The sequence below is a fragment of the Taudactylus pleione genome, unplaced genomic scaffold, assembly GCF_031769625.1.
Source record: "Taudactylus pleione unplaced genomic scaffold, aTauple2 ptg000012l, whole genome shotgun sequence".
NCBI lineage: Eukaryota > Metazoa > Chordata > Amphibia > Anura > Myobatrachidae > Taudactylus > Taudactylus pleione.
Window position 1 is genome coordinate 14007552 of NW_028284415.1, and position 26881 is coordinate 14034432.

Below are 26881 nucleotides of genomic sequence, written 5' to 3' on the forward strand. Positions count from 1 at the left end.
ACTTGCCGATGCTGGCAACAATGAATGACAGGGCGGGGCCATGCTGCATTCGGCAGCATGGCTTTGTTAACGATATCCCCAAACTGAACTGCATGTACAGAGAACTGCGAATATTGTTAAAGACCCGCTGGAGTGCACATCGTTCATCACTTAGTGCATAAACACTGGACCATATGAACGATATATCGATCAAAGATGTTGTTATCATTCACAAATGTTGCTCAGTGTGTATGGGGCTTAAGACTTGAGTGGAGATGTGGGGGTAAATTTTCTAAGAATCGAGTTTGGGCGAGTTTGCAAATTTACTAAAACCAAACAGGTGTGAGTTTGAAAGTGAGTTTTCTCTTCTCACTGTTAAAACTCACGTGAGTTTGCAAACTCGACTAAACTCACTATCGGCCAAATTAGGAAGTACTTTACATGAAAAAGTTGCAACTAGAAAATTTACTAAGAATCAAGTTTACAATCTGGGGTGAGTTTGTAGCAAACTCACTGATAAATTGATGTTTCAAATAGACCACTGAGCTGCGAGTTTGGCAGAAACATACACAAATCTGTGTGATTTGTGTATGTTTCTGCCTGAATACCTGATATAAAGTGTTTTTTGTTTTAAAAAAATTATGTAGGGTCCCCCCCCAAAAGCCTAACCAGCCCCAGACTTGCCAGCCAGACCTGGTTCCTAAAATATACGGGGAACAAAATGAGTAGGGTTCCACTGTAATTTAGGGCCAGTACTGGTTTTAATTATAGGGGGAAAAAAATTACGTAGGTGTCCCCATATAATTAAAACCAACACCGGACCCAAAACGGCCGGGCTGTAATGCCACAGCCCGGAGACCCTATTACCGGGGCTCCGTGGCCAAAGCATTATCAGCCCAAGCCGCTCAGGCCAAGCCGGGGATCTCAGGGGAAGTGGGGACCACCCAAAAAAGAGGTCCCCCTCTCCCAAACCCCAGGCTTGGTCTGGAGTCCGGGGCTCTTCCCCGCACCCCTGGGCTGTGGGTACGGGGGTAATAAAGTGAAGAATAGATGTAAACTATTGTATTTTACAGTGGGACTACAGGTGCCAGCATGCCTGCCCTTTGGCACTTGTGGTACTACAAGTGCCAGCAGGCAGCCGACACCCGTACCCTACTATAAAATAAATAGTTAAAAAAAGACATAACACACACACCGTGACAAGTAAAAGTTTATTACATAAACCTACCCACACATACTTACCTGCTGCCAGGTGATCACGTCCCCTTCTCCAAGTAGAATCCTGTTTGGAGTACCTGCAATAAAGATCCTATACTCACCTCCTCCATCGCGCTGGTCTCCGTAGCATCCAGGGGGATCTTTGCCCCCCCAAAAACCAGACACATGAACCGTTTACTAAACTTAGTGCTGTATGTGTGTGACCACATACAGCGCTAACCAGCTCCCGACTGATCAGTGAGTCAGGAGCCAGCAGCCAGAGCGGACGCTAACTGTAGAGCGGCCGCTGATTGGCTCCGGCTTCTGACAGTTCCCACGTGGGCTGGTCAGTGAGTCAGGAGCCAGAACCAATCCATGTCCGCTCTGGCTGCTGGCTCCTGACTCACTGATCAGTCGGGAGCTGGTTAGTGCTGTATGTTGTCACTGATATGTACAGGCTGCTTGCCTTCAGCGCTGGCTCCTGGTATGTTCCGTAAGTGCGATCGCACAGGGGCGCCAGGAGTCGGCTGGAAAATGTCCCTGCCCTCCACCCAGCTACGGCTCTGATAATATTAGTGGGGAGGGCGCAGTGAGGGGAAGGGGCGGAGGTGGTGCCCGGGACGGCGCTGGATGCCGAGTCACCTAGCACCGGCCCTGGCTTACCTGGGTGAGTTTTGCAGAGAGAAAACACTGCAATGTCGGGTAAGTAATCTCATCTAAACTCGCAATTTTGTGGAAAAAACTCATTCTGCTTCACAGTCAGAAAACTCACTTTCAGCTAAACTCGCTTCTTAGTAAATTTGCGAGTTGTTAAAAGGTAAACTCACCCCAAATTTTGGTGAAGCAAAGTGAGTTTAAAAAAAACACAAAACTCAACCAAACTCGATTCTTAGTACATTTACCCCGTAGTGTTCCCTTTATATGAGATAATTGACAATCCCTCTGTTGATACTCTCCCAAACACACACATACCTATAACACCTAAACTAACCAACTGCATAACGGTGGGTTTCGTTCTGATCGAAATGAAATAGTACACACATGTGACCAATATGAGTGAGTACAAATGAACACACTTTATTTACATGTAAAAAACAAACAAACAACAAACAACATGCAAAGTATACAGTATACTCAACTTTTGTCTATGTATTCAGATGACACCGGTAAAGCATCATCTTCAGCATAAGATGTACTTCATCTTATCTTCTCTCTGGGGAGCCCATCGTTTCACAAAGCCCAGATTATTCAATTTACATTGGCAGCATCCTACTGCAGTCTCAGATCTACCATGAGCTAATGGGTCCTTTGTGTACCTCTGGTTTATATACCCTAGTATGGGGTGTTGGCTTTCCGGATATTAAGCCCATATTAATTACATACAGTGCTAGGTATCAAGCACTCATTGGTCCAGCATAGCATTGACCAAACTTATCTCTCTTGCACATGCTCCGTAAGCACTAAGATATATACTACCAGACAAAGACATACAGTAATGACGTATCCTAGTATGGAGATGAACTGTTTCAAAGCTCCTTTGTGTGTAGAGTATGGATCACACTAAGTTACCCATAATGCTTAGCATCTCTACACAGCTTTACAGTGGTCACCTCATTGGAATGTAGCTAACTGATAAGAACATGTAGTCTATGAATGGCTCATTATACTTATAGTTGCAATAGAAATGACAGGTAGAGTAGGCCCCTCAAATTATGGCTTATTTGACCCCAAAAGGTCATTTGACCATTCTATGGAAAAACAGCAACTGTAATAAGACAATCTCATTTCAAACCTCAAGAGGCCTAGCAAGGGGTATATGGGTTTGTAACTTATATGCCTATGTAGAAATTAACTATTTAATCCACTGATTACACCAACACTATATGATACCGGTATCTGTGGCTTTATTGTTAAATACAACACATATACATAACATCACAGTCTTTGGAGAAAAAAAAAATGTTGGTGCACTTAAGAATTATTGGAAATAAGTTACAACTAGGGGCCCCTTAGTTATACATTCTTGCTATTTTCTTCACAATTGGCAGTCAAGGATAATATCCACAGTCCATGGGGTAGATTACTAAAGCTCAATAAAGACAATTATAGATGTTACCAATAGCAACCAATCAGATTCTGTCTATCAGTTTCTAGGATGCAATAGAGAAAAGATAGACAGAATCTGATTGCTTGCTAGGGGTGACACCTTCACCTGTCGGTTTTAAAAGCTTTAGTAAATCTACCTCCATGGGTTAAATTGGATGATGACCTCCAGCTGTGGGTGTGTAATTTAAGTGCCACTAACGTTTCATCGACCCATGGGCCTTGAAATGGATAATCTGAGTTATTATTGGTCTATCTTGCTCCTGTAAAGTGAAATGTCTGCAAATAGTGCAGTTCAACTAAAGTATAAATCCTTTTCCTTCAGCCCTCGCTTTGCTGCAGCAGAGTTTTGTCTAAATGATAAGAAGAGATGTGACAGGCTGCTTTATACTTAAACTGAACTCCTGTTGTGAAGAGATGCGAAAGGCTGCTTTACACTTAAGATAGATACACACTAAAAAAAAATCTGTACAATCTGGCTGGTTAGAACAAGATAGGATCACTGATGTGCAGCCAAATGTATGTACGGTCAGTGCCAGCTGCAGCTGTCGTTTTCCCTATCACCGCAGTAGGAACACCGCACTGTCCCTGGCTGCCGGACTGCAAATGAGAACTTGCGATGCATAAGTGAACTCGCGCATGCCCATTGGAGCAGGCCTAGGAGGTGAGACATAGCACAACACCACTAGGCTGATGTGCTGTGGGCTCTGGAGGAAATCAGCGGAGAGGAGAGTTTTCACTCCCTCATTCCGGGAAACGTCGATACTGCTTTCTACTTCGCCTCGGTAAAAAGGCGAAGCAGGAAGAGTTATATCGGCACGATCACTGTTGCTATAATACATCTACCCAGGAGTTTTTAAAACTCGCATACTTTGCCTAAGAAACAGGACTTAAGGGGAAATTTATCAAAGCTTGGAGAGTGATAAAATGGAGAGATAAAGTACCAACTAATCAGGTCCTGTCATTTATAAAACACAGCCTATAAAATGACAGTTAAGAGCTGATTGGTTAGTACTTTATTTCATACTTGCCTACTTTTGAAAAAGCATTTCAGGGAGATTGTGAAAGCAACACCTATGAGCGTGGTGGTAAAGTGGGCGTGTACTGTTACATCTGGGAGGCGTGTCATAACATTGACTTACATTCAAAAGTAAACGAGCCCAAAAGAAGTTAGTAAGATCTATTTGTTGATGAAAACACACTAAAGGTGCCTATCACATCGTAATCGTTCAGTCGTTCCTCATCCTGTAGGTGCCTGCACTGAACGATATGTCGTTCAGAGCAGGCACCCTCCCTCATCCACGAACATACCCTATCTGACGTTATCGGCAGATTGACCGGTATGTTCGGGCGATGGTTGATGTCGGAAGCGACCACCGGGAGCGCACATTGCTGGTCGTTGCTGACGCCGCGCCGCTCCTCCCGACCCTCTCGTCGGGCAGGCGCGGCATTATCCCTGCCACATGCAGCCGCCGGAGAGGAGCCGCATGCCCGAAGCGGGCGCACGCGCCTGACTCTCCCCGCGGCTAGTCTGAATAGCGCCGGTAGTGAAGTACTACCGGCGAGGGGGCAAAAAAGGGCTCATAAGCGGGGTAGATGGGAGCCTGTAATGGCTCCCGCACCCGCGCCCATTTTGTGTGCGGATGGGCTTGGCCAATGCCCATCTTCACACAGACACAGGAGGCGTGGCCACCGGGCAGCAGCTCACACCACTGCAGGCTTGCAGGATGCTAATGGCATGGGATCCCTCATGCCTGGAGCTGCTGTCTCCTCTATGTTGCCAGGGGCTCCTGGATTGTTAGGTGTAGTGGGGTCAGATAATTCAACTGCTGGGGTCTCTCAGCAATTTGACGCTGGCGCTATCGCTGGTTTATTAGTGTCATTAGTTGGTGCTTTGGCCCCGCTCCTGTCGCAACAGGCATGGAATAGTGCTGCGGCTGGGGTCCCGACTGCTACGTTATCGGTATCCGCCGTTCAGTCGCAGTTGGGTCCTATCGTGCAGCAGTTAGGACAAGTTTGCGGCCTCACTTTGGCTGCCGCCCCTTCTACAGGAGTATCTTTGCCTTCCACTGCTAGGTCGGCGAGTGGGGGTCAGCCCTCTGATGTATTGCAGGTTGCTGCTTCTGCTTCTTCTATTTCAGACAGCAGTGAGGAGGAAGAGCCTTTGGTTGCGAGACCTGTCACGCCTGCGGTGGCTCCAGTTGCGAGTGCTGCTATTGCTTCCGGTGAGTACCGTGATTCTTCTGGTGGGGGGTCGAGTACAAGTTCCACCACCACTTCTGGGGACAGTTCCAGGAAGGCTAAGAGCAGACGAGCGCAGCGTGCGCGACGTCGTCGCTTGCGACGTTCCCGTCACTCGAGTGATCGTTCTTCTGGGAGCAGTACTAGCGTGGAAGGTGGAGCCGGTCGAGCTGACGTAGTGCACTGTGATAATACGGCAGTTACGCGAGGATTACGTACCCGTATGCGGGAGCGCATTCGTAAGGGACGTTATGTCAATATGTTCACGCTTACCAATAAGGCGAAAAAAGCATTTAAGGCCGCAAAGGCAAAAGGGGGTATTGGAGTTGAGGCCTATAAATCATATACAAACTGGCTATCCGGTTTCTCGGTTTTCGCAGCCTGCTACCTTAAGTCCAGACCAACTGAATATCTTAACATTATTCGGTACTTTCATTTAATACACGGCCTATTTAAGACGTCAAAAGGGATGGCGTGGCGTCAGTATGATGAAGAATTCCGTAGGAAACAGGACCGTGTTTTGGTCATGGATTTGGGTTGTAAGGATGTCGAGGTTTGGATGGACGTTGCGCAGTCTGCGCGGCTTCCGTCCGACCCTGCGACGGTTCGTCAGGTACGATCCTATTCACCAAATCCGCGGAGGTTGCCTGGAACAACCCCAGCAAAAGGGCGATGCTACGCCTTTAACAATGGGAGTTGCCCTCATGGAGGGCGGTGTCGTTTTCGTCACCTCTGTCTCCGATGCAATGGGTCGCATCCCAGCAAGTCCTGCTCAAAAGGATCTAGTGGTGACCCAGCGGGTTCTGCGCACCCGCTCAGAAGCGAGTTGGGGAGGTGGTCCCTAAGTAAAGCTGCATCCCCTGTTAGGCTGGATACCATGTCCAAATGGCTTGACTGGTATCCTTTACGAGATGATGCTGAATTTTTGCGTAAAGGTTTTGCTGAAGGTTTTCCGCTTCCTTGTTTCTGGTTCCATTTGTTCGGGATCGCCTAGGAACCTAAAATCCGCTAGGGAATTACCCCAGGTGGTGAAGGTCAAGGTTATGAAGGAGGTAAGTCTGGGGCGCATAGTTGGGCCCTTTGCTGAGCCTCCTATTCCTGGCCTTTTCCTATCGCCAGTGGGTGTGGTGCCCAAAAAAACGCCAGGGAGTTATCGTCTGATTCAACACTTATCTTATCCCACGGGTGCTTCAGTGAATGATGCCATTGCGGAGGATCTCTGTCGTGTGCGCTAACCAATCTTTCGATTCGGCATTGGACTTAGTGCAAGCCTCCGGGGCAGGGTCCCTGTTAGCCAAGGTGGATATCGAGTCCGCCTTTCGGCTGATGCCCTTACACCCGGATTCCTTCAGGTATATGGGCTTTCGGTTGGCTGATGGATATTACTTGGATAAGTGTCTCCCTATGGGCTGTTCGGTATCGTGCGCCTTTTTCGAACGCTTTAGTTCATTTCTCCATTGGTGCGTCTGCACAGGTTCCGGGGAGGCAGGTCTTGCTCACTATTTAGACGACTTCCTGTGCGTTGGTCCATCTGGTTCAGCGCGTTGTTCCCGGCTGCTATTTTCGTTAATTTCCCTTTTTTCGGAATTCGGGGTCCCAATTGCACATGAGAAGACTGAAGGCCCTGCCACTAGGCTGGTGTACTTAGGTATAGAGATAGATACCTTGGAATGCTGTTGTCGATTGCCTCCGGATAAGATAAAGCGGCTGCAGGATGCAATTAGTTTGGCCTTGGCAAAGGGTAAGGTTACCTTGCGTCAAGGGCAGTCCCTACTGGGTCTCTTTAACTTTGCGTGTCGGGTTATTCCGATAGGTAGGGTATTGTGACGCAAGCTGCAGCGATCTTTGGTTGCTTTACGCTTGCCGCATCACTTTTTGCGGTTATCGGCGGAACTCAAGCTTGACTTGGCAGTGTGGAAATATTTTCTCTTGCATTTCAACGGTGTGCGTTTTTGGCTTACTTGCACCCAATCTAACATTTGCCTGCATCTCTTCACCGATGCCGCAGGTTCGTCGGGCTTTGGTTCTATACTTGACGATTCGTGGTGTTTTTCTACGTGGCCCTTAGATTGGGTTCAAAAGTGGCATACAAAGAATTTGCTTCTGCTGGAGTTGTTTCCCATTGTAGTGGCTTTGGAGCTCTGGGGGGTCAGGTTGCGCGACCGTTCCATTGTCTTTTGGTGTGACAATTTGGGGGTAGTACAGGCGATCAACAATCAGTGTTCGTCTTCCCCTCCAGTTTTGCGCCTTCTGGCTTGGCTTGTGCTTCGTTGCTTACAACTGAATTTGCTGTTCACGGCTCGACACGTACCTGGGGTCGAGAACTCAGTAGCGGATGCACTATCTAGGCAAGATTGGGCTCGGTTTCATGACCTGGCGCCGTCAGCTGCCATTGTCGGTGATGTTTGTCCATCTTATTGTTGGCAGATTATCGAGCCGGCATGGAAGGTCTCGCTCGCCGGTCCGTGGCCCCGCGGACTTTGAGGAACTACGAGACTTCGTGGCTACAGTGGGAGGCCTTCTTACAGCAGCAGAGATCTTCAGGTAATTCCAGTTACTCCAAGTTGTTAACCTTCGTTTGGGACATGTTCAATGCCGGTAAGACTAGGGCCTATGTGGGTCAGAGGCTTGCGGGTATATCTTTTTTTTGTAAGTTGATAGGGCGTCGTGATATCACTAAGGGCTTTTTGATTCAAAAGGCCCTTAGGGGTTGGGCGCGGGTAGTCCCTAGATCGGATGATCGTCGTCGTCCTATTGGCCCTTCATTGCTGTTAAGGTTCATTGAAAGTTTAGAATTTGTCTGTTCCTCTCCATTTGAAGTTGCCCTGTTCAGCGTGGCTTATGCGATGGCCTATCATGGGGCTTTTCGCATTAGCGAGTTAGTTGCAGCATCGCCCTCCTCCCCTCCCTCGTTGGCTTTCGCGCATGTCATCATACGGGATACCCTGCTGTGTTGGATTCAGCATTCAAACACTGACCAGTTGGGCAGAGGACTCTGGGTTTCCCTGAAGCCCTTCGGGGATGCCAGGCTCTGCCCAGTTAGCTTGGCAACAGCATACATGGTCTACCGTCCATTGCTGCCTGGGGCATGGTTGATGCATGCAGATGGCTCGCCATTGACGAAATTCCAGTTTATTCAACGATGCATCGTTTTTCAGCGATGCATCTTTCACCTTGGGCTGTCGGCCTCCGATTACGGCACCCATTCTTTCAGAATTGGTGCCGCGACATTTGCTGCTTCCTCTGGTCTATCGGTGCAGGAAATCAAGACTTTGGGAAGATGGAAGTCCGATGCCTACAAGAGATACGTCCGGCTGGAGAGATGATTATCTGTGACTCGCTTATATTGATGTTTTGGACTTGGGAGCTTCGGCCACTCGTCACTGTGTCAGTGGGGGTCTCAAGGGATTTTGCCCTGTTTTTTATCCTGCTATGGACAATATATATATAAAAAATAAATAAATAAAAAAAAATAAAAAATATATATATAATGAATAAATACAAGAACTCAAAAATACAGTGAAATAAAGAGAAGATCCTGCAGGTTTTTTGTCAGGTTTTCACCTCGGGTCAAGTCTTCCTCCCCCCCTCTTTCCTTCCCCCTCCATATCACAGTCAAAAAATATAATTTGTACTCACCTATTCTTTTATATTTACAGGTGGTTTCCTGGATATCAGGCCTATATGTTTGTTTGGGCATTCATTCGTGTTTTGGGCTTCTCGTTCACCTTTTGCTTCTGACGCATCTGTTTTTTCTAGATGGGATAAGGTCAGGTGGTTTGGCTTTAGAGGAATGTTGTAGGAGAGATTCCTGTCTAGGCTCCACAGAGCGGTGGAACAATTTGGTGCCCCCCTTATTTTAGTGGTACATCTTGGGGGAAATGATTTGTGCCAGAGGACATCGATGGATTTCCGTCATTCAATTGTGCGAGATCTTTACGAGGTGAGACGGCAGTGGCCGGAGTGTTTGGTTGTGTGGTCCTCTATAGTTGCTCGTTTATCTTGGGATTGTAGGTCAAACACGACAGTTTTAGATCCAGGAAGAAAGTAAACAGGTGGGTGGCTAAACACGTTCTAGAAATGAGAGGTTTGGTGGTGCGTCACCCCTTGATCTGGATGCAGGACGCCCATCTTTTCCGTAGGGACGGAGTTCACCTCACTGAGGAGGGGATATTTTTGTGGCTGGAAGGAATTTTTTCAGTGTTAGCAGTAGTGCCGATTTAGGGTTTATGGTGGCGGTTTCGGTTCTTGAGAGAACCTTGTGTGGCGGGGAAGAACGGCAACTTGGCAGCCAGCTTGCTGCAGTATGGGGGGTGCAGTCCCGTTCAATGCATTGGTTAGGCTGATTTCCCCCTAATGGGGTCAGCGGTGCCTCTCACCCGAGGGGGCCTTAATAGTGCATTGGTATGGATGTCGGATACCTCCCCTCTTGCTAGAAAGGGATAGTTGGCCCTTGCAAGATTATTTCACATTTGCCTTTGACATTGGGATAGTTGGCCCTCGCAATTTGTGACATCATTTGCCTAAGTCAACTGGTTCGCAATATGCTGCCGTTCTTTCTTATGCCACCATTCTTCTGTTGTAATAAAATAAAGCTGACCATTAATTTTGAACGGCACTTTTGGTCTCATGTCTTTATTTTAGTTAAGTTTAGAGTTTAAGATTATTTAGTATGGTTCATCTGTCATCTGACGATAGAGAAGTTTATGCATGTAGCCATAGGGATCATTGGAATAATTTCCAATGCAGGGAAATTATATTAATGATCCCATTTGAATTTATATATATATCTGTTTTTTTTTTTAATATAACAGCTTCATAATGGGGGTAAGGTAGGGGCATTTTAAGAGAGGAGGGGGCCCGTGTGCATTCCCCGTGCAGGGCCCCCTCCTCACTCCCAGGCGGCCGGCAGCCAACTGACGCGGGTGGCCGGCCACCGCAGAAGCAGTAGACTCTGGGCACTAGAGTGCAGGCACCTCGGTGGCCATTTTACGGTGTTCTGTGCAGCGCTGACACCCGACGCGAGACCATGGACACTTGAGTTTTAAATAATATGGGTGGAGGGCGTGCAGTGCGGCCCCCCTGGACCCGGGGCCCAGTGTGCCCCGCACACCCTGCACCCATTATAGATACGCCCCTGAGGTAAGGTGCAATCAGGGAGATTGCTAGACTCTTCAGGGAGATTGCTGCTATTTCAGGGAGTCTTCCTGACAATCAGGGAGAGGTGGCAAGTGTGTATCTGTCTCCACTTTATCTCTCTCCAAGCTTTTATAAATCTCCCCCACAATGAAAAGCATAGTAATGTGTAACTAGCTGCTTGCTCTCCTGGCACACAGTCAGTTAACTGCCTCTGGCACGGTTGCTTAGTCAGGTGTGGCTTCTCTGAAACCTGACATCCTGCTGGAGAGTCAGAGAGGCAGCAGAAAAGTTACTGACTGGAGTTGTGTGAGTTTCTTGAACATGGCCGACACAAACAATTCTTCCAAAACCTTCTCCAAATGCCAAAGCTGTGTAGAATTCTCATCCGTGGCAAAGGCAGAAGACCAGATGGTGACCAAAACCTGTAAAAGTCACTCTATAACAGAACTGTCATCAGTGATAGTTCCTGCTAATGGTTCTGCAGCTGGGGATTCAGGAAAAGTACATCCTCTCATAGACAAAATGCCTTTGGAAGATATTGAGACTGACGCAATCCTTTGTGATTACTGCTTGGAGGAGAAGGTGAAAGCCGTGAAGACGTGTCTTACCTGCATGGTCAATTACTGTAGCACACACCTCAGACCCCACTTAGATAATCCCAAACTGCACTCTCACCAGCTGGTGCACCCCGGGGGTGATATAGAATTGCGAACTTGCAGAACTCATAACAAGCCACTGGAGTGGTTCTGTAAGGAGGACCTGATGTGTGTCTGTGAGGAGTGCACAGAGAAGAGCCACAAAGATCATCACCCCATCCCTTGCACTGAAGCACGGAAGCGGTTGGAGGTAAATTATTATTTTCCTTTACAAAAAAAAATTCCACTAGTTTGCACTTAATCTTAATGTGTGTCTTGTCCCTTTATTCCTCTAGTTCTAAAGTATGATCTTTTTCAAGCAACCTTCTCTGCTTTTTTGTAGTTATGTTGAAATGGTTTACAACTAGGTAAAAACATGACATTTATTTTTAATGAGAACTATTAAAAAATTATATTTGTGTATTATCTTTTAAGACACATGGGTAATTTCATAACTAAAATTAGTTTTTCGCGTTCAGTGAATTTTTCTTAAGTGCACCAATTTCACCACTGGATGAAAAACAAGCACACACACTTTCAGATTATTGGAAGTGTCCCTATGTAATTCTCTGCTCTTGTCGGCCGAGATGGGAAGGCTGGTACAGGTTGAGTCTCCCATATCCAAATATTCCGAAATACGGAATATTCCGAAATACGGAATATTTTTAGCATGACTGAAATAGTGAAGCCTTTGATTTTTGATGGTTCAATGTTCACAAACTTTATTTAAGGCACAAAATTATTAAAAATAAAGTATAAAATTACCTATAGGCTGTGTGTATAAGGTGTATATGACATATAAATGAATTTCATGTATCTACACAAACTTTGTTTGAGCCACAAAATTATTGAAAATATTGTATAAAATAACCTTCAGGATGTGTATATAAGGTGTATATGAACCATAAATGCATTCTGTGTTTAGATTTGGGCCCTATTCCTAAGACATTTCAAAATGGTATGCAATTATTCCAAAATACAGAATATTCCGATATCCAAAATACCCTTGGTCCCAAGCATTTTGGATATGGGAGACTCAACCTGTACTGGCAGAAGTAAAAGCATCACATGTCTGGCTCCTATCACTTTTGCACATCGCCCTTTTAATTATTTGCAACTCTTTTTCTACAAGTCTGTATCCTATTCATAACTTAAAATCAGTCATAAGAGCTATGCTGGGCATACACTATACAATTATCTATCAGATATCTGTCCAATCTGGCTGGTTGGAATGAAAATCTGATAATGTATGGGAGCAAATGATAATCGACCATTTGCTCACAAACACTGGAAAACAGACAAAAATGGTCGTTCAGACAAATTGGTTAAAACACACAAATTTAACCAATTTGAACAATTGTTTTTTGTCTGTTTTCCAGAGTTTAAGACTATATGATAGACTGTCATTGGCTCCCATACATTACCAGGTTTTCATTCCAACCATCCAGATTGGACAGATAAGTGTATAGTGTATGCCCAGCATTAGGATGGGTACGTTTAGATGACTGATTTGTCAGTAGAATGATCCATTGTCAGAGCGACCAATTGGTAAGCTATACACACTTGCCAATCGACTGCTGGATGTGTCTGACATCACAACTGGGTGGGCATTTAAATATATCGATATATCGCCAAGTGTGAACCCAGCATAAGGAAACAGCAGCACTGTGTTCATTTCATGTGTCACATTTGTATATTTGAATGTGTTTGTTACAATGGTATTTGCTTACCAAAAAGTAAACTTCCTTATATGAAACTCAACTGGTTGGTTGGCATCTTATTAATAGTATAGGCTGAGGCCCGATCACTGACACTTCCAAAGATATGTACAACTGCAATTTTATATAATTTTGCACAGGAAAGGAGTTTGTAGCTACTTGCCAGATGGGCTTGACCAGGGCCGGCTCCAGGGGTCTGAGCACACTGTGCCGGCCCAATATTGTATACCCTGCAATCGCGCGCGGACGAAAATTGGGGGCATAGCCTCATTACCATAGACCACGCCCCCTAAGTGACGTTATTTGAAGGCGTGACCGCATGGCAAACCTCCAAATGACATCAGGCTGGGGGTAAAGCCCAGCCTTCGTCACTGGCTGGGCTTCCCCGCTCTCACGTTAGTGAATGGATGCCGCGCGCATGCGCGCAGCATCCATTCTGACTCCAGGGTCTGGCACAGCTGTGGTGGTGGGGGTCCCCAACCTCCCGATTTGACCACCCGTGGGCCACTTTGGCCCACGGGTGGAACAGTGGGACAGTACTGTCCCGCTGAAATGAGGATGTTGGGGAGGGGTGCGCCCTCTATGGGTGGCGCACCTGTTCGACCGCACTAGTCGAACATCCCTAGAGCCGACCCTGGGCTTGACCCACTAAAGGCATAATCTTCAACCCTTGGAGCAAATGTATGTCTCTTATCCTGCCCTTGGTAAGGGCACTCTGATCTGCCCAGCTCTTATCAGCAGTGGAAGCAATGTGATAGTAGTGCTGCAGTTACTGCTAAGCCACAAGCAAACCTCAGGTGCTTTTACACATCATATTGTCCCAAAATTCCATTTGTGAATTTTTGCAACTTCCTAAATTATTCTGTCTTCAGAAATTACAATGTTATAATTTCAGTTATATAACACATTGTTTAAGCAATGGACTCTTCAATAAGTGTAAAGGTGCATACACTCGCATAACTATTTTGTAACCAACGATTATCTGTCAGATTTTCCCTTGAAAAAGTGAACGATTTTTGAAGTGTAATGAACGATTTTTACAACGATGAGCGAAAAATGTTCCTTTCCTTTAATGAAAATCGTTCTGTTGGTCAGTCTGAAATGAACTACAAACAGGGAGCGAGCTTCAACGATTTTTGTTCATTGTTATAACTCAGTAACTGAACGATTTTTTTGAACGATAACGACGTCGTTCTAGTTAAATCGTTCAAAAAATCGTTACGTGTGTACGCACCTTTACACATTAATTTTTTTTTGCTTTGTTAATAATACCCCTTTTCCAACCAAAAACCCGGCTTGAGGCATGACCCGGGTTAGTTTTCAAGGACTCTTTTACACCGAGCTGCGACCTGGGTAGACCCGCCAAAAAGCCGGGTTATTGCAGCAGTGGAAAAGGGGTATAACAATACATTCCCACTACTACTACTTTATATAATTAAAATGTTCCCAATATTATGGATGCCTGGGCAGGTCCCAACAAAGGATTTAAGTGTGTACAACACCCTAACATGTGGCTGCTTGTTTAATCATCAAGGTCACCTATCCTCCTATAGATAAAGATACAGGCATCTAAGTGCAGTGTCTGGCTGATTTAGACATACATTTTTAGCCATATTACATTTGTTTTACTATTAGTGGAAGTTAATTATTACTATAGCAAGTAATATAATTTTAAGCACCCATGATCATTTCTGAAAATAACACAGACATTCCTTTTTCTACAAATATGTAAGTAAACTAGCCTTACTTGTACTCTGTGATGCCACTGAAGATCTTTCTCTGATAATAAGACTGGAAAATGTAGTGTATATATAATAAAATGCCATATCTTCTGTAGCAATACGTTTTGTATTTTTAAGCTACAGTATGCATGATGACTTATTTTAAAGTGATTTTCCTTTGGTTTATGGATCAGGATTACTGTGTTTGTGGATTGTACAGAAAACTTAAAATAACAAGCAATGTGTAATACCAACACCCCCAACGGAGCCTTACCCTTAACTGAATTGCTGAAAGTATGCCAAAGTGAGCAGCATTTTAGAAGAAAAACTGAAACATTTTTTAATTGAAAATAGTGGTGCTAAAATGAGCGGAGGTTGTGCTCTGACTTCCATACTTATGCCCAGTGCACCACATGATTTTTCCATGGAGATGTCTCCTGAGAGCATAGATTAGGCATGAACCCTATAGTATACTGGGTGGACCATGATCCAGATACAGAGATGCTAAGCCAAGGCACTGCTCCTTGGTTTCTATCTATTTCTGATTCTATCAAACCAATATTTCCAGTGTAGACAGAAGAACTAGGTTTCAATACTATAGATAGCGAGCATATTAGCTACTGCTGTTTAGAACAGATCTCTGGTAAATACCATAAATACCATTTTAAATAATCAAGACTTGATTTTGAGAGGGAGCAAGAGCTTTAAGCTGCACATATGCAAATAAACTACTATACAGAAGAAATTACTACTAGTAAACGATATTTACGTATTTACCTATTGTCCATAGTGTGACGTTCCAAGCTGCTTGTTTCAGTGACATTACCCTAATATTGCCTTGCAAGTGGAGTAGAAAATCCTAACTTGTGATGTCATGACTGTCTGTATATGGAAATTCAAAATGTCTGCCTCTATTGTGCATAGGTGATAGCCGGGTACACTAAGGAGAAGCACCTCTTTTAGACCATGACATATGGCCATCTTAAATTGCTGAAGTTCTACTATGTGTAAAGATTCACCTGCATGGCAACAGAATGTCCCAGTAAATTATTACCATTTTCTCCTGGGCATAATAAAACTCAGCCCATACTTTCCTACTTTCTAAGCTCCCCATTTATCAAGGATGCATAACGCTCGCTAAAGGGGTTATGTCATCCTTTCTGCATTCAACAAACAGCGGTAATCTAAGATTACAGCTGTTTGCCACAGCATCATTCTTGCCATATTTAGATGCGCTAAAGATCTTTAGATGCACTGCATTTCCGGCTTCAGCGATGCCTTCCGGACAGCGAGTGGGTCTGAATGAGGCCCAATGATCCCTATGGCTACATGCATTTTCTGAAAACTATCATTGTGTTTTCATCAACAAATAGATCTTATTAACCGCTTTATGGCTCATTTACATTTGGATGTACAGTAAGTCAGTATTATGACACACCTCTCAGATGTAGCAGTATGGGTTCCGGACTATAGACAGACAGTAATTAGTTAGACAATGTCTAGAATAGATAGACACCAGATGTTAGACAGTTAATAGTTAGACACGGATAAAAGTTCGACACAGACAAAAGTCAGACACACTAAAGTTAGACATGTAAAAAGTTTGACAGGTACAAAAGATTGACAGGGTCAAAAGTTCGACATGAAAAAGATCGACACAAAAATGGTCGATACTTTTTTTTTTCTTTGTTAGGGTTAGGCACTTACTGGAGGGTTAGGGTTAAGCACTTACCCCCACGATTAGGGTTAGGCACCAGGAGGGAGGGTTAGGGTTAAGCATTTAAACCCACGATTAGGGTTAGGCACTTACCCAGACGGTTAGGGTTAGGCACCAGGAGGGAGGGTTAGGGTGAGGATTAGGGCTAAAAAACAAGAAAAAAATAATTGTCGACCATTTTCATGTCGACCTTTTGTACCTGTCACTCTTTTTACATGTCTAACTTTTGTGTGTCTGACTTTTGTTGTGTCTAACTTTTTTCCCTGTCTAACTATTGACTGTCTAACATCTGGTGTCTATCTAGACATTGTCTAACTAATTACTGTCTATCTCTTATTCCACATCCAGCAGTACACGAGCACTTTACTGTCACACTCATAGGTGTTGCTTTCACAATCTCCCTAAAATGCTTTTTCAAAAGTAGGCAAGTATGGGTAATATCCAAATGCTTAATTATACTGGCATCTAATATAAAAAGAAAGTAGAGACCATATTATCTTGTCAATAAATATCAAAAGCTGTGTATTATGCATATGAATAATATGGATAAAATATTTGGAGTGTTTTTAGTAAACTAAACTTGTCCACCATATCAGACATGCCTACAGAATGGGGAACATTTTCTCGCAGATCGGCAGGTCCGTGTGTAGGGGGTGGGGCCTAATTATGTGATTCTTTGATAATTAGCCCCACCCCCTATTTCAATACGCGGTAATAACTACTGTCAGCAGACGGGGCTTAATGAAGTAGATCGTCTGGCCCCGCCCCCCAAAACAGCCCACCTGCTTCTCCTCCTGTCTTTCTTCCGGGGAGGGAATGTCAGAAGTCGGCAAGTATGCACTATGGGCCTGATTCAGAGCCGAACACTCTGACCAGAGCGCTCGCTCTGAATCAGGGCCCTCCTCCATGAAAATGGAGCTGCCTCCTGGCCGCTCGCATAGCTGTGGGTGACCACCCATAGCATATGCGAGCGTCCATGATGATGGTCGCGATGGTCTTGACCATCGCGACCATCGGGCTTGCGACGGAGACCCTGCGGTAGGGTCTCGCTGCCGCAAGCCTTGGAGGGATTTTGGCTCTAGCATGAGCCAAAATCACTCCCACTGACATCACTAGTGATGTCAGTGGGGCCGGCTTCAGACGGTCGGTGTTCCCATGGGAACGCCTCTGTCTGGCAGCCACGCCCCAAATCAACATCGACAGCACGCCCCCTTTGGTGCGAGACCCGGAGCGATGGAGAGCCTGTCGCTCGCCAGGTCTCGCGCATGCGCACGACAGCTCCCTCCGTCGTGCGCATGCGCAGTGGGGGAACATCGACCCACTTGGGAGCGTCCTGCGCTCGCGAGCGGGTCTGAATGACCCCCTATGTCCTTTTACTCCTCTGCAGCAGTATTAGGAGAAAGGAGCCTCTCTAACAGAGCAGACAGACAGTAACAGGCATTAACAGACAGTTTGCAGAATACATTGGGCGGGATGTACTAACCTTTGCAGTGTACATCCCGCCAGTCACTGCAAAATGACTAATCTCATATGTACTAACATATGCGATTAGTGCCGCAAAGGACAGCTCTTGTGATAATAGCTGCCCTTTTCGAAGCAGCTAACGTCGGGTGAGGGGGTCTCTGTGGGTCTCCGCTCCCTCCGAGTGACCTGTGCAGGAAGTCCCTGGCTCCTCCTCCTCCCTGCACCCGGAAGAAGATTAGGGGGAGAAGGAGGCGGAGGATCCAGGAGGAGCACGGGCCGGCAACCAGGAGACTAAGGTGAGTGGGGGCCAGTGCTGGGGGACTGCTGGGCGGCGAGGCGGTGGCGAAGCTTTGGGAGCATGATGTGGTAAGAAGCCAAAAGGTTTCTATAGGGTAACGCAACAAAAATAGGGCAGCCGGGGCTTAGTACATATAAAAATGCGGTTAAAAACCCAGAAAACTGGGTTTTTACTGCATTTTTCCTTTAGTACATCCCACCCACTGTACGAATTGGTTGATTTATGCACAGAGGCAGGACTAGTGACATCAGAGTAACTGAAGTGATTGCAATCTCAGCATTTTGACCTGTCAGTTTGATCAAATAAATTGTACCTTTATTTTTCATATCTAAATATTTAAAAGTTCAGATTTAGTGGTCCTTATTTAGTGTGCGAGAACTGCAGTGGATAAATGTGCTCTGCAAAAAATAATAACATAGTTGTGCTGAGGACTTAGATAAGATTCCCTGGGGGCGATTCAAATGTTTTGCCGTCAGCTTTTTTTTTTTTTTTTAGACGCCCGACGGAGCAATTCAATTGTTGCTCCGTCAGGGCGTGGTAGACGCTGGCAGCGGCATCTCTGCTCACACCCTCAGGAGGGTGCAAGCAGAAATACGTGAGAAACCCCATGGTTAGGGCACGCTAACTGCGGTTAGCGAGCCCTACCCAGAACTCTAGACGGGTTTAGCCATTTTACACGGCTATACCCGGGCCGAAGAGGGCGATAATCAGAGAGTGCCCAGAACAATTGAATTGCAACACTGGGTGCTCATTAATTATCACAGCTTAAAAAACAATTGAATTGCCCCCCCTGTGTCAGCTAAATCTTACAGAAGTCTGTCAATTTGTGGTACAGGTATGAAAGTAGTCATCCATTCCTAATTCATTGGTTTGTACTTTGTACATGATCTTCTGCATTTTTTTTAGCAAATACTATGCTCTATCTTTCTAGTGTTCTTCTGTGCGTTCATAATATATAATTGAGCTTTTATTTTTGTTGCATTGATATAATATAGCTCAGCTGAACCCACTGTATCTAGACATAGTTGCCAATATTCGGGCTGCCCGCACTGGCAGGGGGTAGTCAGGTGGGTGGTGATGTAGGGCATGGCAACATGATCGCTAACCCGTATACAAAGCCACAATTCCCAGCACTGTAAACCAGGCAGCTGACCCTCTATGATGCAGTTTAGCACCAGTGCGGAATTGGGAGGCTGTGCAGCCAGTTACAAGCATGTGGACTTTCCGGGGGAGTAGGCACAAATGATTTCAAAGAAACCATAATAAATAAGTAGTGTATTTGGTAAAAGTTGCTGGAAAGGATATATAAGCCAACTAACTGGAGTACCCGGCATTGCCTGGGATTTTAAGAATGTTTGTTTACACATCATCCTCCAACCAACCAACCTCTCCTTAGGCAGGCCTCACGAAAAGTGTGACAAACTTCCCCATCAACAGTCCTAAGGTCTTCGAAGGAAGTAGGACCTGTAACGGTGTAAAGTAAACTTCAGAGATAAGAGATAGAAGCATTCAAAATTTGTAGGATGTACAGTGTAAACACGGCCAAGAGCTTCTGTTGCTCTGATACTAGGATGACCATCTACAGCGACTCCCTGTTTTCTGCGCAGAAAAACTTTGGGAGAACCATTCCATGTGTAATATTTTGGCAGCTCACAGTACAGCAGGGTCCTTGCAAAGTCATCATTTTAACACAGTTGGAAGAAAGAAGTAAATGTTGTTGCGTAATTTGGTATAGTCACAGAGCTAAGAATGCTGGCAAAGCCTGCTAAAGCTCTCTTCGATAATAAACATTAAGATCATGACATCACAAAACACTTGCTCCGAGGCCCTACTCATATGCCGTGAGGCCCCACAATGAGCATCCAGCAAACATTGTGGTTTTAAATTAATTAAAAATGAACAGTAATTCATTTTGATTTAAAAAAATTTTTTTAGTTGTCTCCGCCGTGTTTTAATATACTCATATGTAAAATGTTACGATCTTCGCTTGTAAACTGTGGATTTGTATGGGAAGACAGAAGTACAGAAGGACAAATTTTCGCTTTGATATAGTAGAGAAGATAGAAAAATATAGCAGATAAACTAAATCCTTTTGCAATTCCGTACCTGATCTGTAGAGGGCGAATGCTGTGCAAAAATTGTGTTTTTTAATTAATTAATTAATTAATTAATTAATAAGTAACAGTAATTTTGATTTAGTAGAGAAGATAGAAAAGAAAAAATAGTAGATAAGCTAAATCCTTTTATAATTCCGTACCTGACCTGCAGAGGGCGAATGCAATGCAAAAATTGTGTTTTTTCATTAATTAAAAATTAACAGTAATTTTGATTTAACATTTTTTTTAGTTGCATTTGCCGTGTTTTAATACGCTCGTATGTAAAATTTCATGATCGTGGCTTGTAAACTTTGGATTTGTATAGAAAGACAGAATGACAAATTTTTGCTTTTATATAGTAGATAAGCTAAAATCACCTGTACACATCTTTAAAAACGTAATTTTGAGCTCCAATAAATGGTGGAAATGTGACAGGCAAAAAAAATATGCTTAGCACTAATTACTGTAAATTATATACACTGCTCAAAAAAATACAGGGAACACAAACAACACAATGTAACTCCAAAGGTGCATACAAACACAATGATTTTTTGAACGATTATCGTTAAACTATATCATTTAACGATAATCATTTGAAAAAATCGTTCACTTTCTGAGTCAAACGATGAACGATTATTGTTCATGCGCGTTCACGTTTGTAGTTTGTAGTTCAGTCAGACTTGTCAACTCAACGATTTTCATTAAGTTAATATGCAAAAATCGTTTGTAGTTCATAAAAATCGTTCATTACATTAAATGAACATAGTAAATGAACAACTTTAGTAAACGATTTTAGTTCATTTTTTCAAGGTAGAAAATCGTTTACTAAAATCGTTCATTAACTCAATCGTTGTGTGTGTATGCAGCTCAAGTCATTCACACTTCTGTGAGATCAAACTGTCCACTTAGGAAGCAACATTGATTGACAATCAATTTCACATGCTGTTGTGCAAATGTGGAAATTATAGGCAATTAGCAAGACACCCCCAGTAAAGGAGTGGTTCTGCAGGTGGTGACCACAGACCACTTCTCAGTTCTTATGCTTTTTGGCTGATGTTTTGGTCACTTTTGAATGCTGGCGGTGCTTTCACTCTAGTGGTAGCATGAGACGGAGTCTACAACCCACACAAGCGGCTCAGGTAGTGCAACTCATCCAGGATGGCACATCAATGGGAGCTGTGGCAAGAAGGTTTACTGTGTCTGTCAGCGTATTGTCCAGAGCATGGAGGCACTACCAAGAGACAGGCCAGTACATCAGGAGGCGTGGAGGAGGCCGTAGGAGGGCAACAACCCAGCAGCAGGACCGCTACCTCCGCCTTTGTGAAAGGAGGAACAGGAGGAGCACTGCCAGAGCCCTGCAAAATGACCTCCAGCAGGCCAAAAATGTGCATGTGTCTGCTCAAACAGTCAGAAACAGACTCCATGAGGGTGGTATGAGGGCCCGATGTCCACAGGTGGGGGTTGTGCTTACAGCTCAACACCGTGCAGGACGTTTGGCATTTGCCAGAGAACACCAAGATTGGCTAGCTGGCACCCTGTGCTCTTCACAGATGAAAGCAGGTTCACACTGAGCACATGTGATAGACGTGACAGAGTCTGGAGACGTCAAGGAGAACATTCTGCTGCCTGCAACATCCTCCAGCATGACTAATTGGCAGTGGGTCAGTAATGGTGTGGGGTGGCATTTCTTTGGGGGGCTGCACAGCCCCTGACTGCCATTAGGTACCGAGATGAGATCCTCAGACCCCTTGTGAGACCATATGCTGTAGCCCTGGGTTCCTCCTAATGCAAGACAATGCTAGACCTCATGTGGCTCGAGTGCGTGAGCAGTTCCTGCAAGACGAAGGCATTGATGCTATGGACTGGCCCACCCATTCCCCAGACCTGAATCCAATTGAGCACATCTGGGACGTCATGTCTCGTTCCATCCACCAACACAACGTTGCACCACAGACTATCCAGGAGTTGGCAGATGCTTTAGTCCAGGTCTGGGAGGAGATCCCTCAGGAGTCCATCCGCCACCTCATCAGGAGCATGCCCAGGTGTTGTAGGGAGGTCATACAGGCACGTGGAGGCCACACACACTACTGAGCCTCAGTTTGACTTGTTTTAAGGACATTACATCAAAGTTGGAGCAGCCTGTAGTGTGTTTTTCCACTTTAATTTTGAGTGTGGCTCCAAAACCAGACCTCCATGGGTTAATAAATTTGATTTTCAATCATAATTTTTGTGTGATTTTGGTGTCATCACATTCAACTATGTAAAGACCAAAGTATTTAATAAGAATATTTCATTCATTCAGACCTAGGATGTTATTTTAGTCTTCCCTTTTATTTTTTTGAGCAGTGTACTATATAAAAATAATATTGTAAGCTGTTCATCTTTTGTTGCTTTAGTCTGAAGGTTATTGATCCTCTGTAACTACTCCATAGATGTGCTCTGATGATGGTGATATGAGATGATCATGGATGTATCTTGATATCTTGATATTATAGTAGCAGTTCACATGTACACATGAATGAGTAACTGATAACTTCTCTGATGACTGCAGGCAGAAGTACGAGAAACTGTCACTGAATACGACTGGAAACTGAAGTGTGCAGAGAATGCCATTGTCAAACTGGAGGCAAACACAGCATCTATACAGGTATAGTAACCAGATTCTTACTAGAAAGGAAAGAGAGGCTTTCAAACAACTTCATAATAACCATGACATTATTACAACGACAGAAGATTAGGGAGGGGACATTGTTATCCTCAATGAAGAAGGGTTTTAGGCAATTAAATGATGGACTGACTATAAGTAATTGAAATCAGACCCTTCTCAAAAAAAATCTCCTTTCTTGTAAACAATTTAAATGTAGATATGGGAGTTATCAAAAAAAGAGACGGCTGATTATTTAATTAAGTATATTCCGTCCCACTTCTATACTTATTACCAAAAGTCCATAAGAATGTGATGAACCTCCTGGGGAGTCCAATTGTGTCAGGAACTAATTCAATCAGGGTCAGTGGCTGCGATTCATTTCAATACAATGTTGAATAGTCCCGGGATCGAGCTCCCAGAATTCAATTCAGTGCACTGTTTAGTTGGAGAATGCCGGTTATCGCGACTTAACCTGGCTGTTTAGTCTCAAGAACCGGCATTCTCTGACTAAAGTGCCGGCCGCGTGGCTGTTAGCGCCACTCTAAGCCGGAAAACAGCCACACGGCCAGCACTTTTGTCAGGTTTCTCCTCTCATCGCATTGTGATATTGGGTGAATTTATCACAGCCAATCTGCATCTAATATGCGGATTGTGATAAATATGCCCCTGATTTGCATTATCAAATGGTGGTGAAAGTTCCAGACAGTGTTACACTGTTGTGCTTTTTACATATGTTTATATTTCATATCTACTAAGATTACCACTAGAGGAATATTTGATACATCCTGAAAGATTACATTGCGGAAATTGGAAGAACTTTCTCCAGCAATAAGGACTTTTTGTTTGGGACTATTCTTAGCGCAAGTTGTGTCTATCTTTTTGTCTGATAGTATCAGACTTACATAGGAGTGATTACACTGGGGAACAAAAAATATATATTTTTTTCTTGCCAATGATTTAAGATCAGTTTGAGAGTACTTGCAGGTCTTATTTTCGCAGTAGATCTTCGCTATAGCTGAATTGGTTCCAGTTTTCAAATGAATGAAAAATGATAAAATTCAATTATTTTCTCCATTTGAAGTACCTTACTAGTCTAGGCCTGCTTTGCTTAACAGAATCAACTTAGTTTTGCTTTTTTAACAACTACCCTCTTTCAACAATAACAAGAATTTGTATTATTTGTGATAACGTAGCTGGTAGTCATGTTTGAGACACATTACATTCTCCTCTCTAACGCTGAGAGGAGGCGTGGCAGTGCATTGCTGAGCCTGCTGGGACATCCTCAGACCACAGCATACAGAGAGGAGCAACGGAGAGGACAGAGCAACGCAGTTAGCACACCTCCTGTTCCTTTGTTCGGCCCTCTCTCTGTCCCACCACAACCAATTCCCCACTGTTTGGGCTTGTTTTGTTCAGTACGTCCTCGGCTTTTGTTGGGAGTTAGCACTGAATGTGTGAAACAAAATGTTTTTGCCGTAAAAAGGAGTTCTTCTCGGAGACTGTGTACTAAAACAACCCTGATATTTTTTGTTATATTTGTGGCAAATATAGTGTTGTAAAAGAAAGGAAAAAAATATAACTGTATTCGTTAAACAAGCATATCAGGCTTATTTTGGACGTCACATAAGCCAGCAAGATAAGATTTGGGTGCCTCACAAAGTTTGTAAAACCTGCGTGGAATCACTCCGCAATTGGACTAAAGGTGATGGAAAAGGACTTAATTTTCAGCATACCTATGATGTGGTGTGAGTCAAAAGATCACTTGAGTCACTACTATTTTTGTGCTGTAAATGAAAAGGGTATGAATCACAAATGGGAATACCCAAGTATGAATTCTGCAAAACAACCGATACCACATAGCGAAGATTTACCTGTACCATTATTCAGTTCTTTGTGCGAAGTTGAATGTGATGACATTGAAATGTTAATTTCATCCAGTGCAAGTGACAACACAGATGAAAGTGAGTTTGAAGAAAGTTCCTCTACTCCAAACAAGTTTTCTCAAAAGGAACTAAACTATTTCATTTGGGACTTGAATTTATTGTAAAAAGGAGCAGAGTTTTTAGCATCCAGACTTTAAGAAAAGCAAGGTCTTGAGCCGAATGTTACTAGAACGTCGTAACAAAATAGAGAGCAAGCTATATTGCCGTTCTTTAGCCAAGATAACAATTTTGTGTATTGCGACAATTTTCCGGAACTTCTCCAGATGATGGGTTTACCAAAATATCGAGCAGAAGACTGGCAGCTCTTTTTGGATAGTTCTAAAAGGAGCTTAAAATGTGTACTACTGCACAATGGGAATAAATTTGCATCGATTCCTTTCGGTCATTCAACAAAACTTCAAGAACAGTATGAAAATATCAAGTTAGTCTTAGAAAAAATTGCTTATTCTCAGCATCAGTGGTCTGTTTGTGTCGATTTAAAAATTGTAAACTTTCTTCTTGGGCAGCGAAGTGGATATACTAAGTATCCTTGTCACAAATGCTTATGGGATAGTCCTGCAAAACAAAAACACTGGCAGCAAACCGTATGGCCTCCAAGAGAAGTTATAAGTGTAGGAGAAGCCAACATCATTCATGAGTCCTTAATTGACAGGAAAAAAATCATACTGCCGCCTCGCCATATCAAACTGGGTTTAATAAAACAATTTTTAAAAGCAATGGACAAATCAGGCGATTGTTTCACATATATTTGTCGAACATTTCCATCTCTTAGTATTGAAAAATTAAAGGCAGGAATTTTTGACAGCTCACAGATACGGAAACTGGTGAAGGACCCAAATTTTACCACATCTATGACTGAAACAGAATCTGAAGCATATCTGCATTCAAATTTTTTTAGGCAATCACAAGGCAGACAACTATCATGAATTAATCCACAACATGCTAAAATGTTTTGAGAAAGTAGGTGCCAACAGAGTATTAAAGTAAATTTTTTTGTACAGCCATTTATATCACTTCCCGTCCAATCTAGGAAATTTAAGCGAAAAACAGGGTGAACGGTTCTACCAGGATATTCAGGTAATGGAAGAAAGATATCAAGGAAGGTTGGATCGTCACATGATGGCCGATTACTGTTGGAGTCTGCAGAGGGACTGCCCGCGACAAGAATACAAAAGAAAATCCTACAAAAAAACTGTTCTCACAGCCTCCTAACACTTATGTAATTATCTTGTGTCTTTTTATAACATTTTACGGATAAAATTTAATCAGAATAAAAAAAAATATCTTTTTAACTATTTTTAACATTGTTTAATTTAATTTTTCAAAACTATTAAAGACATGCATATCTCAAAAACTAGAGCCAATTGAAAACTAAGCATGGCATATTCATGATCAGGAGCACAAAATTAATCGAAATCGACTCTTAAATCCCTGGCAACAGACTGACTGTTCCCCAGTGTTATCAGACAGTGACCGTTAAATATCTGGAGTAGATTTGTCTTCTGCAAAGTGCAGAAGAAAGAGGACTCCTTTTTGGGGGTACACTTATTAAATTATTTTGTTAGTTAAAATGTAACTTTTATTTATTATATTTTGATGAAAAGAAGTGTGTTGCAGCTTATGAAAAATGATATATATATATATATATATATATATATATATATATATGATGTATTCTTAGAATCCAGAAGTTGTACTTGAATATTCAACAGGTAGTGTCTATTAACTAATTTTCAGGAAGTAAATGACAGAAAATCTCTATCTGAAAAGGCCAAAAATATTTATGGCACAAAACTAGTTTGTATTCTCTGAGGTGTAAGAGTATTAATTATCTCTATTGACAGAACTGAACAGTATCTATAGTGCTATACAGGTATAATATAGACTATAATAATGTACACAGGTAAATAACCAAAAAGTCAAACTAGTTCTATTAAGAAATAGTGTATATTGAAGACACTAAGGGGTCTATTCTTTATGTTA

At 43.4% G+C, this 26881-nt stretch overlaps 1 protein-coding gene across 1 annotated transcript in view; it reads left to right on the forward strand.

The window, feature by feature from the left end:
- Positions 1–10946: 10946 nt before the first annotated feature.
- The window catches only part of TRIM16 (tripartite motif containing 16), a 44341-nt gene continuing 28406 nt past the window's right edge, over positions 10947–26881 (forward strand). The window contains exons 1-2 of the mRNA XM_088468455.1: positions 10947–11505; positions 22860–22955. Of these exons, the coding sequence (XP_088324581.1) occupies positions 10981–11505; positions 22860–22955 (621 nt within the window). The 5' untranslated portion in view covers positions 10947–10980. The remainder of the gene's footprint in view (positions 11506–22859; positions 22956–26881) is intronic.